This window comes from Heloderma suspectum, chromosome 12 (genome assembly GCF_057233095.1).
Source record: "Heloderma suspectum isolate Gila_16-S chromosome 12, 16-S_ref, whole genome shotgun sequence".
Taxonomy (NCBI): Eukaryota; Metazoa; Chordata; class Lepidosauria; order Squamata; family Helodermatidae; genus Heloderma; species Heloderma suspectum.
This window is the reverse complement of record NC_139469.1, coordinates 26,404,598-26,425,933: the sequence shown is the minus strand read 5'-3', so window position 1 is coordinate 26,425,933 and position 21,336 is coordinate 26,404,598. Positions and strand designations below refer to the sequence as shown.

At 48.9% G+C, this 21,336-nt stretch overlaps 1 protein-coding gene across 2 annotated transcripts in view; it reads left to right on the top strand.

The window, feature by feature from the left end:
• NAGPA (N-acetylglucosamine-1-phosphodiester alpha-N-acetylglucosaminidase) overlaps positions 1–20,878 on the top strand; it is a 28,617-nt gene extending 7,739 nt beyond the window's left edge. The window contains exons 3-10 of one of the 2 annotated variants that reach the window (XM_084818880.1): positions 3,171–3,310; positions 4,060–4,168; positions 5,452–5,580; positions 10,434–10,642; positions 12,653–12,700; positions 13,621–13,749; positions 15,350–15,398; positions 15,853–20,878. In XM_084818880.1, the coding sequence (XP_084675006.1) occupies positions 3,171–3,310; positions 4,060–4,168; positions 5,452–5,580; positions 10,434–10,642; positions 12,653–12,700; positions 13,621–13,749; positions 15,350–15,398; positions 15,853–16,081 (1,042 nt within the window). In that variant the 3' untranslated portion in view covers positions 16,082–20,878. Of the gene's footprint in view, positions 1–3,170; positions 3,311–4,059; positions 4,169–5,451; positions 5,581–10,433; positions 10,643–12,652; positions 12,701–13,620; positions 13,750–14,281; positions 14,316–15,349; positions 15,399–15,852 lie in introns of those variants that run through there. The other variant, XM_084818881.1, reaches the window with a different exon arrangement.
• The last annotated feature ends 458 nt before the right edge of the window (positions 20,879–21,336 follow it).

The following is a 21,336-nucleotide window of genomic DNA, read 5'->3' as shown; positions in this document are numbered from 1 at the left end:
CGGCACATGGCACGACACAGCGACCTGCGCTGCATCACGGCTAATTATGCAGGGCAGGGTGGGAGAGCCACAATGGCTTCTTTTACCCCCGTGATGGTCCAAACCCAACCTTTGTCTTCCCAGGGGCCACTTTGGGGTACAGACGTTGGGCATCCCCCGCTTTAATGTACTGTTAGCACTTCAGAACATCAGAAGAGCCCTGCTGGATCAGCCCAATGGTCCATCTAGTCCAGCATCCTGTTCACACTGTGGCTGACCAGCTGCCCATGGGGAACCCACAAGCAGGACACGAGTGCAAGAGCACCTTCCTGCTCATGTTCCCAGCTCACATTCCCCAGGTGTACATATGCTCAGTGCCTCTGGTACTGGAGGTAGCATACAGCCATCAGGACAAGTAGCCATTGATAGCCTTCTCCCCCAAAGATTTGTCTCACCGCCTTTTAAGCCATCCAAGTTGGTGGCCATCACTACATCTTGTGGAAGTGAAGTCCATAGTTGAACTCTGCGCTGTGTGAAGAAGCCCTTCCTTTTCTCTGTCCTGAATCTCCCACCAGTTAACTTCACGGGGTGATCCCGGGTTCTAGTATTTTGAGAGAGGGACAATAAAGGCAGAACTATGGTTGTTCTTGTCTTTGTTCCACCCTTCCTCCATTGAGCTGAGGGTGGTGCACCGTGACGTAGGTTATGCCAGCTTGTCAAACCTAGACTCCAGAGAGCATTTTTTTCTCCTCCGGTTAGGGCTCCGTACTGGTTGTTTTTCTATGGCACATGTTTGTTGCATCCTGCAAGTTGCTCAGGGCATATATATGGATTCTCTGTTGTTGTTGTCGTTCAGTTGTATCCGACTCTTCATGACCCCATGGACCATAGCACGCCAGGCCTTCCTGTCCTGCGCTCTCTCCCGGAGCGTGCTCAAGTCCATATTCATTGCATCGGTGATGCTATCTAGCCATCTCATCCTCTGCCGTCCCCTTCTCCTTTTGCCTTCCGTCTTTCCCAGCATCAGGGTCTTTTCCAGAGAGTTTTCTCTTCGCATTAGGCGGCCAAAATATTTGAGCTTCAGCTTCAGTATCTGTCCTTCCAATGAGCACTCAGGGTTGATTTCCTTTAGGATGGACTGATTTGACCTCCTTGCAGTCCAGGGGACGCGTAAGAGTCTTCTCCAGCACCACAATTCGAAAGCATCAATTCTTCGGCGCTCAGCCTTCCTTATAGTCCAGCTCTCAGAGCCATACGTTGCTGCTGGGAGAACCATAGCTTTGATTCTGCAAACCTTTGTCGGCAAGGTGATGTCTGTGCTTCTTACTATGCTGTCTAGGTTTGCCATAGCTTTCCTCCCAAGGAGCAAGCATCTTTTAATTTCATGGCTACAGTCACCGTCTGCGGTGATCTTGGAGCCCAAGAAAATACAATCTGTCACTGCTTCCATTTCTTCCCCTTCTATATGCCAGGGAGTGATGGGGCCAGATGCCATGATCTTCATTTTTTTAATGTTGAGTTTCAAACCAGCTTTTGCACTCTCCACTTTCACCCTCAACAAGAGGCTCTTTAGATCCTCTTCGCTTTCTGCCACTAGGGTGGTATTGTCTGCGTATCGGAGGTTGTTGATAATTCTCCCAGCAATCTTAATTCCGACCTGTGATTCATCCAACCTGTTGTTTCTCATGATGTACTCTTCATATAAGTTAAATAAGCAGGGTGATAATATGCAGCCTTGTCATACTCCTTTCCCAATTTTGAACCAATCGGTTGTTCCATGTGTGGTTCTTACTGTTGCTTCTTGACCCTCGTACAAGTTTCTCAGGAGACAGGTAAGGTACCCCCATTTTCTCCTCACAACAACCCTGTGAGGAAGGTTATGTCCAAGGTCACCCAGTGAGTTTCATGGCTGTGTGGAGATTTGACCCTCGGTCTCCACGGTCCTAGCCCAACGCTCTGACCGTGCTGACGCAGACGTTGTAACATAGCTGTGATGCCCCTGGTGGTTCTGAGTTCTGTCAGCAGGAATGAATTCTGAAAAGGAGGCCTGGAGGAGCCCGAACCTCGCTTTCAAACTGGTTGGAGATCGGCGGAGAATTCTTTGTGGTCAGGGGATGACGCTTTGTACATGCTCGGGGGCATTCTGTTAGTGTGCAGGCCTCGGGGCTGAGGATGCTGGCTTCAGAAACGGGGGCCAGCACAAAAAGCAGCGGGCAGCAGATGCTGCGCACAGCCCGCCCTCCTGTGCTTTCAGTCTGTGCAACACTCCAGCAGAGATGACCACCAGTGGATTAATTAATTTAAGACAGCAATTCTGTGGCCCCTGGACAGTGTCCGGGGGCCACAGGATAGTTCAGATTCCTAGATCCAAAGTCAGAGACAGCGCTCCGACCTCGGAACCAGGAGTCCGCGCTCGCCTCCCTCTTGCAGACAGCTGCCTATCCAAGGTCCCAAAACAATGTCAGCGAGGACTGAAAGGGGGTGTTTCTGTGGGCGGGGAGGGGGCTGGGGAAATGTGGATCCGAGCCCTCCCCAGCCTCCTGCCCTCCCCAGCCTCCTGCCCTCCCCAGCCTCCTGCCCTCCCCCTCCGCAGAGCACTAGTTAGATGGCCAAAATCGCCCATCTAGCAAAAATGCAGAGAGGGAGGCGCGCAGGGGTGAAGATCACCTCTGCACTCCTCCCTCTCTGCATAGGATGCCCATCAGCCTCCGAGCCCAGACAGGATTGCACCCTAGGGATCTAGTTAGATGGCCAAAATCGCCCATCTAGCAAAAATGCAGAGAGGGAGGCGTGCAGGGGTGAAGATCACCTCTGCACTCCTCCCTCTCTGCATAGGATGCCCGTCAGCCTCCGAGCCCAGACAGGATTGCACCCTAGGGATCTTTGCAGACTCCTTCCCCAGCTTCTCCAAGGCGTCGCTAGCTAAGCAGAATTAGATGGGTCTCTAGGTGCTCCGGCTTTTGCCGTTGGGCCTAGGCCCAACCTAAAATACCCACTTGTAATTAACCAGAAATTGACTTTGTTTTCAAAATGCAGACAGAACATAGAATTGTAGGCAAATAAGCCAAAAAGTACTGATTCTGACGCTCAATACTCGCCCTGGCTGGCATCAAGGATAGCGGCCCTTTGCGCCTGTGATTCCCAAATATTTTGCCCTCCCCTTAACGTGGTCCCTCTGTCGTCTCTTCCAGCTACCTCTCTGAGGAGGAGGTGTTGGCTAAAGAGAACCCCTTCGTGCAGCTCGTGAGCGGGGTGGTTTGGCTGTTGCGAGACGGGGAGGTGTATGTGAACCAGAGCCGGGCAGTGGAATGCGACGAGACGCAGCAAACAGGTAAAGGCCCAAAGGCCCAGTCCCCAGCTGTCAGTGAGGCACTCTTTTAACCGCCCACCACCTCCGTGGCGGTTCTGCCAATACAGGCCGCCAGGCCTGACAGAGGCTTTCCTTGATGTGACACTGAGCAGAAGCAGAACAGATGGTGCCGAAGTACCAGAACCGGAGGGATAAATTGTGCAAAATAAGAGAGGGATCGAGCAAATTGGCATCTGGTATGCAGGCTGCAGGATCTAGAAATCCCTGTTACAGAATGTGGGTGGTCTCGGCGCAAAATAGATACGGATACAATGCACAATGGTAGCCAAAAGGCAGACGGTGGCGGGAGGGAGAAGTGCACTCTCGGTTGGGCCGAGAGCACACTTCTAGACCCTGTTCAGAGAGAACGGTGGTGCTTGGTGGCAATTAACCCATGGATTTTGGGGATGTGCGCTGCAGGTGAGCCATTTCCAGGAACAACCCGCAAATGCGGCATTCGTAGGTTGTTTCCGCGGCATCCAAATAGCGGCATTTGTGGGTTAAACAACCCCAGGTTAACCCATGGTTTGTTTTTGGGTTCCTTTTGTCTGCCTGGTGGACTTGATGATTGGAGAGGTAATGGGCAGCCCAGCTTAAAGCCAACACGGAGGGGGATGCGGGGGGAGGTGCTGTAGGCCATTCTGACTGAGGGAGCAGTTTTGCTCAGTGAAAAAGTGCAGCGCAGTGGTGAGTCCTCAGCTGCTTGCAGCATGTCTCTTTTCTCCGGGCAGGGTCGTTTGACCGGTTCATCAATACTGTGTCCGCCAGGACGGCCGTGGGGCACGACAGGCAAGGACAGCTGGTGCTGATGCACATTGATGGGCAGACGGACACAAGGGGGTAAGCCTGCAGGGCTTTTTAAGCCCAAGCACTCTCGCGGGGGTCCTGGTGATCTGTGGCTTGGATGGATCTCTCCCTGGAGGTGGGGCAGGGGTTGGGGAGAGAGTCTTTTTCGTTGTGTCTGCATGCCGTGGACCAGTGCTGCTTTTTTAAACGCGTCGGCCCTGGAGAGGTCAGAGTAAAGAATCCAGCTTCCTAGGGCCTACCGTGAAGTAGGCAGGCACGTGTGCCATGCGTGGATTGGGAGATCCTCTGGGCGTCTCACAAATGGCCAGTTGGAAGCCGATGATTTAGGGTTCTTTACCATGTGAAAAAGCTGTTTATGTTCTGGATCAGGCGTCTTCTTAAACAGAACCGAGCCAAGTTTAGAACGCTGTGGCAGATGCATCCACATTGGCACTCGCATGCTCCCCCCCCCACTCTCTCACTCGCTCACTCTCTCACTGTCTCCCTTTCTCTCTCCCTCTCTCTCTCTCTCTGACAGACTCTCTCCCCCTCCCCCCTCCCTCTCTCTCTCTCTCTCTCTCTCTCTCTCTCTCTCTCTCTCTCTCACACACACACAGACACTCTTTCTCTTTTTCTCTCTCTCTTTCTCTCCTTCTCCCTCACACACACATTCTCTCTCTTATTCTCTCTCCCTCTCTCTCCCTCATCCTCTCCCTCTCTCACACAGACACTCTTTCTCTCCCTCTCTCTCTTTTTTTTCTCTCTCCCTGTCTCTCTCTCACCCTCTCCCTCTCTCACACAGACTCTCCCCCCCTCTCTCCCCCCCTCTCTCCCCCCCTCTCTCCCCCCTCTCTCCCCCCCTCTCTCCCCCCCTCTCTCCCCCCTCTCCCCCCCTCTCTCCCCCCCTCTCCCCCCCTCTCTCCCCCCTCTCCCCCCCTCTCTCCCCCTCTCTCCCCCCCTCTCCCCCCCTCTCTCTCTCCCCCCCCTCTCTCTCCCCCCCTCTCTCTCTCCCCCCCTCTCTCTCTCCCCCCCTCTCTCTCTCCCCCCCCTCTCTCTCTCCCCCCCCTCTCTCTCTCCCCCCCTCTCTCTCCCCCCGCTCTCTCTCTCCCCCCCCTCTCCCCCCCTCTCCCACTCAGACACTCTTTCTCTCTCTCCTCCTCCCTCCCTCCCTCCCTCTCTCTCTCTCACACACACTCTCTCTCTCTCTCTCTCTCTCTCACACACACGCACACGCAAAAGGCTAATCCCCCATCGGTGCTACTGCAATCCCTAGTTCTTCTCCCCACCCCCAGTACAAGGCTGTTCTTCCTACATGTCTCCCCTCTTTCATTGCATAGCCTCAACCTCTGGGAAATGGCTGACTTCCTGAAGGAGCATGGCGTGGTCAATGCCATCAACCTGGATGGTGGAGGATCAGCTACCTTGGTTGTAAATGGAACACTCGCTAGTTATCCCTCAGATCACTGGTAAGTCCATCCCTGTGGCAGCTCAACCCTGTACTCGTTGATGAGTTCCTGGCTCTGAGTTTCAGGCTGCGGAGTAGTCAGGCTGTTTGGCGCTTTTGCTCCTTCTTGGGGGTTCGCACCAACGTTAGAAGGGGTTACTACAGCTTAGCTGCAAGAACTGTTGGACTTTCTGCCAACATTCGAAAGGGTTACTGCAGCTGGGTCACAATAACGACCATGTCATGTACTAACGCTAGAGAGGCTGCAGCTCCATTTGGCACCTTTGCTCAGTCTTGTGGGGGAAGGCGGGTTGAATCTGCAAGAGGGAGGTTACTACAGCTCAGCGGCAGATGCTCTCAGGTATTCCTAGCCCTGTGGGCAGCTCTCAGAAAGGGTTACGTTCCGAAAGAGGAAGTGGGTAGGTGCAAGGCATGATTGAAGTTGCTAAGGGTGGGGTTCTCAGGCCACCACACCTCTTGAGGTTTCCTTAGAGGATGACAGCAAAGACAAAAAAAGGAGCCCATTATTCAATGTGGGTCCTAAAGCTCCTTGTGTATTAACTTGCTTAAGCACTTTCTGGCAGAGTTCTGGAATGCACTACCATGAGATGTGATGGTCACCTATGTGGACAGTTTTAAGAACCTAGGAAGAGCCCTGCTGGATCAGGCCAAGGGTCCATCTAGTCCAGCATTCTGCTCACACGGTGGCCAACCAGCTGCCCACGAGAAACACACGCAGGACATGCGTGCGATAGCACCCTCCTGCCCATGTTCCCCAGCAACTAGTGTACATAGGCTCACTGCCTCTGGTACTGGAGGTAGCGCATAGCCATCAGGACTAGTAGCCAGTTATAGCCTTCTCCTTCAAGAATTTGTCTAACCCCCTTTTACAGCCATCCAAATTGGTGGCCATCACCACCTCTTGTAGATGCGAATTCCATCGTTTCACTATGTCCTGTGTGAAGAAGTCCTTCCATTTATTTGCTGTGAACCTCCCACCAATCAGCTTTATGGGATGACCCCGTCGGGTTCTAGTATTAAGTGAGAGGGAGAGAAATGCCTCCCTGTCCACTTCCTCCACACCATGCATAATTGTGTACACTGCATCATGTCTCCCCTCACTCCCCTGTTCTGTATGCTAAACAGTCCCAGATGTCGTAACCTTCCCTCATACGGGAGATGCTCCAGCCCTTGATTATTTTAGTTACTGTTTTCTGAGCTTTTTCCAACTCTGCAGTAGAGACTTTCATGGAGGATAAAGCTCTCCGTGGCTATGAACTGTAGGGCTATGTGCTGCCAAATAGGCCCTTGGTCTGCTCCATTAGGGCTCTTGTCGGGGCTGGCCCTACCATTTGGGGTTTCACAAAATGGCAGCAAAATTATTATTTGCACTGTATTGCATTGTTCAGTCGTGTCCGACTCTTCGTGACCCCATGGACCATAGCACGCCAGGCCTTCCTGTCCTGCACTCTCTCCCGGAGCGTGCTCAAGTTCATATTCATTGCATCGGTGATGCTATCTAGCCATCTCATCCTCTGCCTTTCCCTTCTCCTTTTGCCTTCAGTCTTTTCCAGCATCAGGGTCTTTTCCAGAGAGTTTTCTCTTCGCGTTAGGCGGCCAAAATATTTGAGCTTCAGCTTCAGTATCTGTCCTTCCAATGAGCACTCAGGGTTGATTTCCTTTAGGATTGACTGATTTGACCTCCTTGCAGTCCAGGGGATGCGTAAGAGTCTTCTCCAGCACCGCAATTCGAAAGCATCAATTCTTCGGCGCTCAGCCTTCCTTAGAGTCCAGCTCTCACAGCCATACATTACTACTGGGAAAACCATAGCTTTGATTAGACGGACCTTTGTCGGCAAGGTGATGTCTGTGCTTCTTACTATGCTGTCTAGGTTTGCCATAGCTTTCCTCCCAAGGAGCAAGCGTCTTTTAATTTCATGGCTACAGTCACCGTCTGCGGTGATCTTGGAGCCCAAGAAAATACAATCTGTCACTGCTTCCATTTCTTCCCCTTCTATATGCCAGGAAGTGATAGGGCCAGATGCCATGATCTTAGTTTTTTTAATGTTGAGTTTCAAACCAGCTTTTGCACTCTCCTCTTTCACCCTCAACAAGAGGCTCTTTAGATCCTCTTCGCTTTCTGCCATTAGGCTGGGATCATCTGCGTATCTGAGGTTGTTGATAATTCTCCTGGCAATCTTAATTCCAACCTGTGATTCATCCAACCTGGTGTTTCTCATGATGTACTCTGCATATAAGTTAAATAAGCAGGGCGACAGTATGCAGCCTTGTCATACTCCTTTCCCAATTTTGAACCAATCGGTAGTTCCATGCCTGGTTCTTACTGTTTTCTTGACCCTCGTACAGGTTTCTCAGGAGACAGGTAAGGTGGTCTGGTACCCCCATCTCTTTAAGAATTTGCCACAGTTTGTTGCGATCCACACAATCAAAGGCTTTAGCGTAGTCAGTGAAGCAGAAATAGACGTTTTTCTGGAATTCTCTTGCTTTCTCCATGATCCAGCAAATGATGGCGATTTGATTTCTAGTTCCTCTGCCTCTTCGAAACCAGCTTGTAGTTCCAGTAGTTCTTCTTCGCATACTGCTGAAGCCTAGCTTGTAGGATTTTGAGCATAACCTTGCTGGCATGTGAAATGAGCGCAGTTGTACGGTAGTTTGAACACTCTTTGGCGTTGCCCTTCTTTGGAATTGGAATGTAAACTGACCTTTTCCGGTCTTGTGGCCACTGTTGAGTGTTCCAGATTTGTTGGCATATTGAGTGCAGCACTTTAACAGCATCATCTTTTAGGATTTGAAATAGCTCAGCTGGAATACTGTCATCTCCACTAGCTTTGTTGTTAGTAATGCTTCCTAAGGCCCACTTGACTTCACTCTCGAGGATGTCCGGCTCAAGTTCAGTGACCGCACTATCATGGCTATCAGGGACATTAAGACCTTTCCTGTATAGTTCTTCTGTGTATTCTTTCCACCTCTTCTTAATCTCATCTGCTTCTGTTAGGTCCCTGCCTTCTTTGTCCTTTATCATGCCCATCTTTGCACAAAACGTTCCCTTGAGATCTCTGATTTTCTTGAAGAGATCTCTATCTAGTCTTTCCCATTCTGTTGTTTTCCTTTATTTCTTTGCATTGTTCATTTAAGAAGGCCTTCTTGTCTCTCCTTGCTATTCCCTGGAACTCTGCATTCAGTTGGATATATCTTCCCCTTTCTCCCTTGCTTTTCGCTTCCCTTCTTTCCTCAGCTACTTGTAAAGCCTCATCAGACAGCCACTTGGCTTTCTTGCATTTCTTTTTCTTTGGGATGGATTGAGTTGCTGCCTCCTGAACAATGTTTCGGACCTCTGTCCATAGTTCCTCAGGCACTCTGTCTGTCAAGTCTAATCCCTTAAATCTATTCCTCACCTCCACTGTATATTCATAAGGAATATGATTTAGGTCATACCTGAATGGTTTAGTGGTTTTCCCTATGTTCTTCAATTTAAGCCGAAATTTTGCAATAAGAAGCTCATGATCTGAGCCACAGTCAGCTCCAGGTCTTGTTTTTACTGACTGCATAGAGCTTCTCCATCTTTGGCTGCAAAGGACATAATCAATCTGATTTCGATATTGACCATCTGGTGATGTCCATGTGTAGAGTCGCCTCTTGTGCTGTTGGAAAAGAGTGTTTGCTATGATCAGCGTGTTCTCTCGGCAAAACTCTATTAGCTTCTGTCCTGCTTCATTTTGTACACCAAGGCCATGCTTGCCTGTTATCCCGGTGATTTCTTGACTTCCTGCTTTAGCATTCCAGTCCCCTATGATGAGGAGGACATCTTTTTGGGGTGTTAGTTCTAGAAGGTGTTGTAGGTCTTCATAGAACCGATCAACCTCAGCTTCTTCGGCCTCAGTGGTTGTGGCATAGACTTGAATTACTGTGATGTTGAATGGTTTGCCTTGGATTCATACTGAAATCATTCTGTCGTTTTTGAGATTGTACCCCAGTACTGCTTTTCCCACCCTTTTGTTGACTATGAGTGCTACTCCATTTCTTCTAAGGGATTCTTGCCCACAGTAGTAGATATGATGGTCACCTGAATTAAATTCGCCCATGCCTGTCCATTTTAGATCCCTGATTCCCAAGATGTCGATGTTCAATCTTGCCATCTCATGTTTGACCACCTCCAGCTTACCTTGATTCATTGATCTGACATTCCAGGTTCCTAAACAATATTGTTCTTTACAGCATCGGACTTTCATTTCACCACCAGACACATCCACAGCTGAGTGTCCTTTCGGCTTTGGCCCAGCCGCTTCACTCTTTCTGGCGCTACTTGGAAATTCCCTCTGCTCTTCCCCAGTAATATATTGGACACCTTCCGACCTGAGGGTCTCATCTTCCAGCGTCATATCTTTTAGCCTTGTGATACGTTCCATGGGGTTTTCTTGGCAAGAATACTGGTTACAATTGTATTCTTACTGCCAGCGTAGGGCAGAGGTGCTTGCGGGATTTTCTGCTTGTGAGTGACCAAATAACGTGGCTGAGCTTGGGTGCCACAGCAGCATAACGTCTTGGGCCAGCCCTGGCTGTTGTTCTAGTCTCATGCAGCTTGAGACTGAGCTGAAGAGACAGAAGTGCTGAGTCTGAAGGGAAGGAAGCACCGTAGATACTAGGGATAGAGATGACACAGAGGCAGGGGAAATGGGGTAGCACCCATGGGAGAGGGGCATAAAGCTTGGCAAGGGCAGCAGCCTTCTTCTCCCATGGAAGTTTCCCTCGAAGAAGAGCATTCCTGGTCTTTGTATCAGGCCATCTCCTCCCAGAGCTTTGCGGATAAGGTGATTCCTTTGGTCCCCTCGATGTTTCTCTGTTCACTCTTCGCAGTGCATTCGACCCCATGTGGCGCTGCCCCCGGCGGATTTCGACTGTGGTGTGCATCCATGAGCCTCTTTGTCAGCCTCCAGACTGCAGCAGGCACGGACGCTGTGTGCTGGGGCAATGCCAATGTGACGGAGCTTTCTGGAGGGGACCGGCCTGCAATGTCTTGGACTGTGGCTCTTCCAACTGCACTTTGCATGGGATGTGCACAGAGGGTAAGGCCACTGGGCAGTTGGAAGGCTGTGTGAGTGTGTGGACCAGGTGTAGGTGATAGGCACCCCTGGCTTTGAGGCTGGGAATAGAGCACCAAGTTCATAAAAGCACAGCGGTAGTAGCAAATTGGCACCCCAACCTGGTGGCTGGTGTAGACAGCACTTTTTAAAAGCACATCAGTAGTAGGAGTTAGGCACCCCTGGCTTTGAAGCTGGGCATAGAGCACCAGGTTCAAAAAAGCACAGTGCTGGTAGCAAATCGGCACCCCAAGCTGGAGGCTAGATACTGAGCTCATAAAATCACATTGCTAGTAGCAGCCCACCTGATTGCACAGAGTCATTTGAAAAGAATGCCTTATTTGCAGCAAGGCCCTGGCAACGGCACACATATATATGATGGTTGTGACTGGTTTGAGGTGAGCTCGGGAGGGTTAATTGACTGGTGTGCAGTGTGTATGGAAAAACAAGAGGAGAGGTGAAACTTCTGGCAGGTATCCCAAAAGGATGGCTTACTGATGCACATGAATTTCCTAATACATTTCGATTTTGTGCTTAAAAAACAAGGAGTACTGATTCCTGGAGAAATAATTCTGAGTTAGCTGCTTTATTAAGTCTAAACATAACCCCGCAAAAGGATTTTTTCTAAAATTGAAACACATCAGGCAACTCACACCTATTAATCTATAGAGTAATAATCTATAGAGTATTCTAATATAATAATAATCTATTATAATTCAATAATAATTATTAATAATCTATTATTTCTGAGTACTACTTTGGGGCATTCCTTCGTTTACTCCCCCCCCTTCCTCTCTTTTTCATTAAATGCACTTTACAAGCAGCCTTAGGTTTCCTGCTTAACTTGCTTCTGGGCAACTATTTTGAGCCGCTAGAGATACGAGGGGTGTCCCTTTCTTCCATCCTGCCTTGTTTAATTGGCTAAGGGGAGTGTGGATCAATACAGTGATTCTGATCTCACAAGTCCTGGCGCTTCAGCAGCCTCTGTCACAGAAGCTAACTGGAGGTTGCTCAGAAGCCTGGAGTTCTTTGACTGTGCCTTGCAGGTACTCGGTAGTACCCCTGTATGTCCTTTTGGTTCTCTGCAGGGGTCTACAATTTTTGGCTGGCCTTCCTAGCTCAGCCAAAACAGCAGTCACTAGCCCCCTCCCCACCTGTCGAGCCCCCCCGCCCCCCGCCGGCATTTCCCAATGGAAAGGCCACTAATGTGTGAGTGTGGTGGGGGGAAGCGTGCGCTGTCTGAAAGTGCTCCATGCACCTTTGGGAAGTGGCTTCCAATGCTCCTGTCCACCCAGACTTTCCCAAGAAAGGCCGTGGCCAGCTGGGGGTGGGGAAGCATGAGCTGCTGAGCGCCACTTCCCAAGGCACACGGAGCACCTTTGGAAGTGTCCAGCACTAAGGATGGGAGAACCAGGCGTGGTTGAGCGCGCCAAAATCCTCCGAACTGCACTTCAAAGCTCCGTTTGGCTTGCTCCTGTTCTCGGCTGCTACCTGTTTTTCATTTTGTTTGAATGGGAAAAGTTGTCCGTTTTTGAAGTTGTGCGTTTTTGGAGCGCACATTTTGCAAGTGCAAATGCAAGTTCGGGAATTGGTGAACATTTTTGGACAAGATGAGCTCCTGTTCATGTTCAGGGTTGCAAATAAGGTATTTGAGTGATTTGCAAACTGAAACGAAATACTCGTGCATCCCTGCCCAATGCTTCCTCTTGCCTGCATTTCTTGCTCCTAAGAAGGAAAGGCCAATGGAGGGGTGTGTGCGTGCATGCTGCTTGCCAGAGGGTAACTCCATGCTCATCGTGCCAAGTGTGTTTGAAGCCCAGTCCTCTGTTTCTCCTTGCCCTGTGCCGTCCTTCTTGAACATCCACGTTCTGCCTTGTATCCGCTCCCTAGCTAGCAGCCTACCTGCCTGCCCTGGTATTCTCATCATAATCCAGCTGAAACATACCTTCCAGCCTCGCTATATTCCCTTCCTTTTTCTTTTTCCCCTTATTCCAGAGGGATGTCTCTGTGACGCTGGATGGATGGGCGCTAACTGTAGTGAAGGTAACCAGATCTCTCAATGAACAATCTTCATGTTAGAGGGATGGAGGGAATTCCACATCTTATTTGTTTTTCATTATTAAGGGTACAATCCTGTGCATGTTTAGACTGAAAAAAGTCCTGCATCTCCCAGCTGAAAGTTTTAGGCCTTTTTTTCTGTCTAAACATGCATAGGCTTGCACCTTTAATCAATGAGTTTATCCCTGGGAACTTTGTTGAAAGGCAGGGTATAAATCCATAGTGGTGCAATCCTATACATGCCTACGCAGAAGTAAGTGCCATTGAGTTCAATGGGGCTTACTCCCAAGTAAGTGTGTATAGGACGGCAGTGTAAAATAAATAAATGAAATGAAAGGATTGTTGTAAAAATGCTGCTGCAAATGATTAACTGGTTGTTGCTTTTATCTGTTGTATTGTTACATTTTGCATACTTAGTTTTTGTTTTTAAAAAAGGTATCTATTTATTCGTTAAATCTGTATCCTGCCTTTCCACGAAGTGGTGCTCAAGGCAGTTAACCACAGCAAAATACAAAGCAGGATACAAAATGACCAACAGAGATTCTCAGGGTGGCATGCAAGATAAAAATCTAAAATGTAATCTCAAAGTGTCATAGGTTGTACACCAGGTTCTAATCCATCCTAGGTTCAATTTGCAGTATCTGTGGTTCAAAGGATATGAGGTGGAAGGGGTGGGAAGCTGTTGGGAGCGGCTGCCACTCAAAGCAGGCAGTCCTGACCTAAATGGACCAATGATCTGATTCCATCTAAAGCAGCTTCATCTGTTGATAGTCCTGCTTGAAAGAGTAGGTGAACCTGCCGTATCTTCACTGAGTAATGCACCGTGGAAGTAAGCCTCTCCACCACCACCACCCCGACCTGATCCAGCTCTATGTGCAGGTTTCTTCTTTTCTTCCCCATCACAGTGTGCCCCAGGGGTTCCTACGGGGATGGCTGTGCTCAAAAATGCCTCTGTCTCAATGGTGGGATATGCAACTCCATGAACGGATCTTGCGTTTGCCCAGCTGGCTTCCAAGGAACCCTCTGTGAAGAAGGTGAGAGATGTTTGCCTCACTGTGGTGAAGGTTGTGCCCCGATGATGCCTCCTTGCTGAGGATATCTGCCCAGTTAAATGTCGGTAGCGACAGTAGGAGGCTGTGCACATAACACGCTTACCCACTCTCCACGGTTGAGTGTGGGTTGTATGTTGAACCGTGGGTTCGTGTGTTGTCTGAACCCAGGACATTTTCCGCAGGGTGGCTTGTTAACCATGCAGTGTGGCTTGTTACCCACCCTGAACAACCCAAGAACACTGTGGGTTCTCAAGGTGGCTTCTTCAAGAAACATCAGCCACACTGCATGGTTAACAAGCCACCCTGTAGAACATGTCCTGGGTTCAGACAACACACTAACCCTTGGTTCAAAAACAACCCACACTCAACCACTGAATGTCGGTTAGTATGTTGTGCAAACCCAGACTGTGATGCAAGCTGATCTGATAAATGCCAAAGAATCAAAAGATACTGCACTGACGCTGACATATTTATTCTCTTTCTCCCCTCCCCTGGCCGTGAACCTTCCTACAAGGATCTTAGGGCGGTATACATTTCTTCTCCCCCTTGTTCCCTCCCCTTGTATTCTCACAGCAACGCTGTGTGGTAGCTGTAGCTCACCCAGTATGTTTCATGGCTGAACAGGGATTTAAAGCAAAATCCAGAACTCTAGCCACTGCGCTGCTAGGACTATAAAAGGTAAAGGTGTCCCCAACCAGTCGTGTCCGACTCTAGGGTGCGGTGCTCATCCCTGTTTCTAAGCCGAAGAGCCAGCGCTGTCCGAAGACGCTTCCGTGGTCATGTGGCCGGCATGACTGAACACCGAGGTGCACGGAACACTGTTACCTTTCCCGCCGAGGCGGTACCTATTTATCTACTTGCAATTTCTTGCTTTCGAACTGCTACCACTTCATAATGCAGATAGCATAGGGCTGGATCCAGATTTAGTCATACATAGAGTAGACCCATTGAAACCAATGGGATAAGTTAGTCATGACTAACTCAAGTCCTACTTTTTTCAATGGGTCTACTCTAAGTATAACTAAAACTGGATCCAGCCCATGGCCTCCAGCTCTGTTATTGTGACTCCTGGCCTGCCTGTTGTCGTTTTGTAACCAGCGTTTTGCCATCCCTTTCCCAGCATGCCCCCTTGGGCAGTATGGGAAAAACTGCCAGCGCGCCTGTCAGTGCCCAAATCACTGTCCTTGTGATCAGAAGACGGGCAGTTGCAACGTTGCTTCTGAATCACCCATGATGGGCGAGGTAGCCAGAGGTACATGTCTCAGAGTCCTGGTTTTGGAGAAGGGTCATAGCTGAGTGGAAGACCTCATGTCTTTGTGCAGAATGTCCCAGGTTCAATCCCTGGCATCTTCCGGTAGGGCAGGAGTGACTTCTGACTGAAATCCTGGAGAGTAGCTACCAGTCAGTGTCGACAATACCGGGTTAGATGTACCCATGGTCTGCAGCAGGTTCCTGTGCTCCTGTGACTATTAAGCCTTCCTCGTTAATAGTTTAGTCTACTGCCATGTTAGAAATCTGCTGTCTTTACTGTTTGCTAAGCATCTGCTTTCACCTCTAATCACGTTTCTGCTTCTTTTATCAGCTGGGCAGTGTCTGCTGAAAGCCAGTCAGAAGGAGCCCTTTTTCACAGGGTAAGATGTGTGTTCGGGGTTGTGGTTTGGTCACCGCAAGTTCCATAGAGCTGGTGTAGCAAAGTGATGAAAACCACAAAGTGCTTCCATTCTCAGCTCACTGGAGAGTATGTAAATGCCTGGTACATGTGGTTTGGATCCAGATTTTAACTGGATCAACTGTGCTGGCAGAAGTAGACTTCCCTGCCCCCTCATTCCCACAGCAGCCCCTCCAGATCCCTAAAAAATGCTATCCAGAGTAAGGAGGCCCTGTTGAATGGGGCGAACTGTGGTGGACATCCCAAAATTCGGGTGGAGGGATCTTCTGCAAGTGAAGTCCTTCCTTGCAAAGGCAGATCCTGGATGTAACCCATTAGTACCACTAGCATTATTAATATTTCTTAATCATACTTTAATATAATTAGTGTTATAAATTGTTAATCTTCTCGATTCTGATTCTTTCTTGTTTTTATAGGATGGCCTGGATTCCCATATGTGTCTTGTCAGTGCTGCTTTTCATCAGTGTCATGGTGAACATAGGACTTCTCTGCCACTCCGTGTGCCGACGTGGCCGTGGCAAACGCACCTATTACCCACTGGAGGAAATTAACGGGGAGACCGCCTACAGCTATCTGTCTGCAAACGAGGACAACACAGAGGATGCCTGGGGCCCACGTCAGACAGAAAGGGATGCATTCCTTTGATGAAAGTGGGCGGGAGACGCTCTCCACCGCTGTGGCGTGGCGCTCCATAGTAGAATCTTCCGGGACTCCTGTTTTCCTGAATGTAGAACTCGGCTGCTCCTGCCATTGGCGTATATCCCCTCTGAAATCTGCTGCAGTCCTTACAAGTATGTCTTCTCTGGGAAAAGGAGCTTGGGTCAGCCTGGGCATTTTGGCTTCCCAAAGTGGAAAGCCCAAACAGCAGCCCTTTCCAGTAAAAGTCAAAATGATGTTTTTAAAAAATCCTGGTGCTTTACAGAATGGGAAGGACACCTGCCTCTGCCTCTGCAAAGGGTCGGCCAGGCGGCAAGCCGCAACTGAAAGGGCCAATGAAGGCGGCGGCAGTGGTGGTCAGACTTGTGTATTGGCATTATTTGTGCAGCCCTCCTGAATCCCAGAGAGAAGCAATTCTCGTATTGTGCCATGAGAGAAGGGGTTCTTCAGTCCCAGAACAGCAAGACGCTTCTCAGAAATGGTCTTTCCCAAACTTGGATGGATTGAAAAGGTGGTTAGACGAATTCATGGAGGAGAAGACTTTTGCTGGCTACTAGTCCTGAGGGCTGTGTCTTACCTCCTTTACCAGAGGCAGTATGCCTCCCAATATCAGTTGCTGGGTAAGAGGCTGTGGTGCTCCTACCCTGCTTGTGGGCTTTCCATGGGCATCTGGTTTGTCACTTTGGGAACAGAATGCTGGTTGGGCCTTTGGTCTGATCCAGCACAGCTACACTTATGTTCTTAAATGCGTTAATATATATTTTTCTGCCTTCCTCTAAATCGGGGTGGGGAGAACCTGTGGTTCTCTGAATGGTGTTTGACTACAGTTCCCATCATCTGTGATCATGCTGGGTGGGGCTAATGGAAGTTGAAGTTCCCCAACATCTGGAGGGCCACAGGTTCTACACTCTTACCCTGAATCAGGGGTGGGCAGAGAGTCGATCTCCAGATGTTTTGGACTTCCACTTTCCTGACCCTTGGCCACGCTGGCAGGGGCTTCTGGGGGTCGAAGTCCCAAACATCTGGAGATGTCCCTTCTGCTGTAAATGATGCTGCATGGTGGACACGATGTTATATCTTGTCACATCCTCCGCACAAGACACAGGAGCGTGGCATAGATTTAGTCACTGTGTAGCTGTCGTGCTAGTGGAAGTTACAGCCAGACGTGCTGATCAACTAAACCGGTTCATCACTTTCTGAGGTTTAGCACCTCAGCTTTTGACAACCATTAGACTAAATTCAAGGAAGTTAGTCACTGATGGATTGGCCACAGTGGCTAAAAATGGCACTTGAGTAGAACTTGAGTAGTACTTGAGTAGTTGTGTTTACTCAGCTGTTGGGGACAAATGATAGGAGAGGGCTGTGTGTTCTCCTCCTGGATGAGGCAACAGACAAGCCTTGTTTTGCTGTTACATGCACAAGCATGCATGAGCCTCGGCCTTCCAGGCTCCCTGCCTTGTGAACGGAGGAGAGCAAACGCTTTTGTTTGTGTTTCGCAGCAAGCTGTTTGTTTTTCCATCTGAATGCAGCTACGGAAGGCTGGACTGATTCAGCATGGTGCCTCTTGCGAAGTATTTTCAGTAGAATGCAAGTTTTATGTCATGTATACGGGCCCGCTCCAGTAACCTCCTCCAGCTTGTCGTTTTGGGAAGTCTACTTGAAAACTTAGTCCAGGAAAAAAACAAACCCTAGAGCAGAGATTTGTGTTCTCCCTGGTCCACACTTAACTACTTCAAGGGCTGCGGCTTGGCGGTGGAGCCCCTGCGTTGCATGCGGAAGGTCCCAGGTTTGACCCCCGGCATCTCCAGGTCAGGCTGGGAAAACCTGAAACTGTGGAGAGCCATCGTCGGTGTATGGAGCAAAATGAATCCATGGTCTGACTCAATATGAGGCAGCTTCCTCTGTTCTCCCTAGGGCTAGTTCAAGGAATCAGACTTTTCTCCCCTGTGGTCCCCAACTTGTTAGAAAACTTTCTAGGGGGCTTCTGGGGACTAAAACGCTCTCAGGGTTAATTTAGCTCTTAAAGAGTCTGTGAGCAACACACCTCTGGGCTTCCAGGCTATGAGTGTCTAGCAGTTGGTCAGTTATCTAACTTTTAATCAGATTAAGTTGCATATTTACCCACGTCTTCAAAATAGGTGCCTTTTTGAGGTTATTGAAGGAAGTGCAGGGTACAGTTTATTACCGTGTAATATAAAACAAAAGGCTAATGTTCCTGGTAGAATGGATGGACACCTTTAGCTCTTCCAGCTTCCTTTCCTTTTGCAGTAACACACTGGAGCCAAGTTGGCTTTTAAAAAGATGTACCCTTCAATGCAAGCCCTGTGAATTAGTCCTTGGGCATGTTTGCTCCTTTAAACCAGGGTTCCTGGCTTCCTAAACCACGATGTGCATATTCCTCCTCCCCATCACATGAGTGTGTATGTAAACCAGGCATCAACAGCTTAGTGTTATAACTCCAGTTTTGGATGTGCTTTATTGCACCCAACCAAGCCAGTATTCGAAAGCCAACTGTAAACACTGCTTTAAATCTGGCTTCCAGTGCTTGTTTGTTTGGGACAGGTTGAATCATAAGCATGGGTTCATCAGCAATAATGGCCTGGTTTGTTTACCCACTCACAAGACGAGCAAAGGTCACTTTCAAAAGGGAATTGCTTAAAATATTTATATTCCACCGTTCATTGTGGCTTAAGCCAGGAATCCAGACTTAAAGCGATGTGCGAACGTGGCCAATGTGTAATGAGCTTATGGAAGTGATGGCCTATAGTACAGATGCCTTCTAAAAAGAAATTTGCGAGGCTTATTCTTCACAGACTTCATTAATCCTTTAAAAAAGAAACTTGTGAAGGATACATCTCTCCAAAGTTATTAGCCATGATTGATGAATGGAGCATCTGGGGTCAGAGGCAGTGTATCTTTGCATACCAGGTGCTGGGGCTAAAGGGAACAGCTACTGCCATCAGACCAAGCATGGGAGAGTCTAGGGCTGCATTCCAGATGTGCTGAACTACAACTCCTCCCATTGGCCATGCTGGCATCTGGAGGGTGCCAGGTTACGGGAAGCTCTTCTAGGGCCATCTGGCTACCTGCTATAGAGAGACTGGACTATGGGGGCCTTTAGCTGGACCTGATTCGCTGTGGGAATTCCTATGTCCTGAGAGAGTCATTTGACTGGCCAGTTAAAGCTTGCACTCTTAAGCACCACATCTATGTGTGGCAAAAGTCTAGTTCTACAGCAAAGGAAGATTCTTCACAGAGAACACCTCTCTCTGCTGTGTGTTTGAATGTTTGAATGACAAGTTTAGCTCAAGGGGCTTCACATACAATGGGAATTCTCAATACTTGGTTAGGAGGAGAGACACAGCAGCTGTTTGTGTGGTCATGTTTGCAGAATAAAGGAGGGGCTTTTCTCCCAGTGGAGACTTACCATTGCTGTCAAGTGGACTTAGGCTGCCCTGAGAGGGCCAAGGAACTTTGGACAACCTGTGAGGAGCTACAGCTTCCCCTGTCATGATTCCCTCAACCTCCAGTTTGCTTCAGTGCCCAAACATACAGGCTTCAGTCTACAGCTTTTAATTCATTACTTCATAGGGTCATACAGATGCAAATTCTCAGAGAAACTCTCCAATCCAAATGGAATTTATGAGAGTTGCCTGCTGTTTGAAGAGGGAGGCAGTCCCGCTAGCCTAACTTAACACAGGGAGGCCCCTCTCTTCTCGTGAGACTCTAAGCGCAGCTTCTCATGCAAGGCCAATCAGGTAGACTGTCTAAATTCCGCCCCTGCTTTCTCTCTCTTTGCTCTGCATGTGCGCCTCCTGTTTGCTGCCTCTCACTGGGGGGGGGGGGGGTGAGGAGGGACCCTCCAGTTCAGCCATCTGGACTTTGGTAACCTGAGAAGCAGGCCTACTCATATCTGGACCAGCCTGGGAAAACACCTGCCCCATGTCCGATGGTTCTCCTTCAGAATCTGAACTGCTATCCCACTCCCTGCGCTCAGAAACACCCCTGACATCCCCAAGCAGCGGTTGTAGAAATGCAAGCCTTCATTGCAAAGAGCAGTTGACTGAAAAAAGCACGGCCAGGATGGTGTAGGTGTTTGAGTCCAAATCCTTGCTCAGCTCTGAAGCTTGCTGGATGATCTTGAGCCAATTATTCTCTCTCTTGCTGCTGGCCAACCTCCCTGGGTTGTTGTGAGGATAGAAGGGCAGGGTGTGTGTGTGTGTGTGTGTGTGTGTGTGTGTGTGTGAGAGAGAGAGAGAGAGAGAGAGAGAGAGAGAGAGAGAGAGAGAGACTGACTGACTATATGCATTGTTCTGAGCTCTTTGGAGGAAGGAATACAATAATAAAAATGAAAGGGCTTCACTGTTATGAATCTTACTTCTACCTTTTCAGAAAAAGCTAGAATACTTTTTAAGGCCTTAAGTACAATGGCTTAGGTCTATAACTTATGATCTCATAACAAACAGTTTTTCAATAATATATTTTGGAAGATGCAGATTTATTTCAAGGGGCGGGTGGTGGTGATTTATCTAGCAACTTATTTTAAAGTAGACCCGATGTCTGCCTGAGCCAGAATCCCTAAACCTCTTTGTCTCTCTTTTTGCATTGATTGCCAAAGACCACTGGAAGCCACTGTGGACCGCTGTGCCACATTTGAGGAGTGTGGGTATATTTAAATAATCTATTTTGTTATCTTCTGAAATTAATGGAAGACTTGAAGAAACTTGGCATTCAAGATTCATGTGGGAACACACTTTTTTAATATAATAAACGGGCACTTCTTGTAATGATTCTTTGTTGTGTCTCAGTGGGCTGAAGTTGAAAACCGTGATACTTTCCTGCCAAAATTGGTGGTGGAGGGGGGAAGAACAGTATTTAATGTTCTCTGCTTCGCCTATCAGAGCCCCACCATAGGCTGTAAAAGCCCAGCCTGAACTGCTTTGATGCCAGGAGCTAGTCTAAGAGCGTCTTCTGCTCTTCATTACAGCCAGCTCCGGCTCTCCTAGAAAAGGAATGAAAGATTTGCTTTAAGAGACCCGTTTACTGACAGGACTGAAAGATAGCCACAGGTCTACAAAATACCTTTCCAAACCGCTGTTGGGATTGCGGGAGCCATAGTGGCGAGAGTGTCGGACTGGGAGCCGGGAGATCCGGGTTCTAGTCCCCACTCGGCCACGGAAGCTCACTGGGTGACTTTGGGCCAGTCACAGACTCTCAGCCCAACCCACCTCACAGGGTTGCTG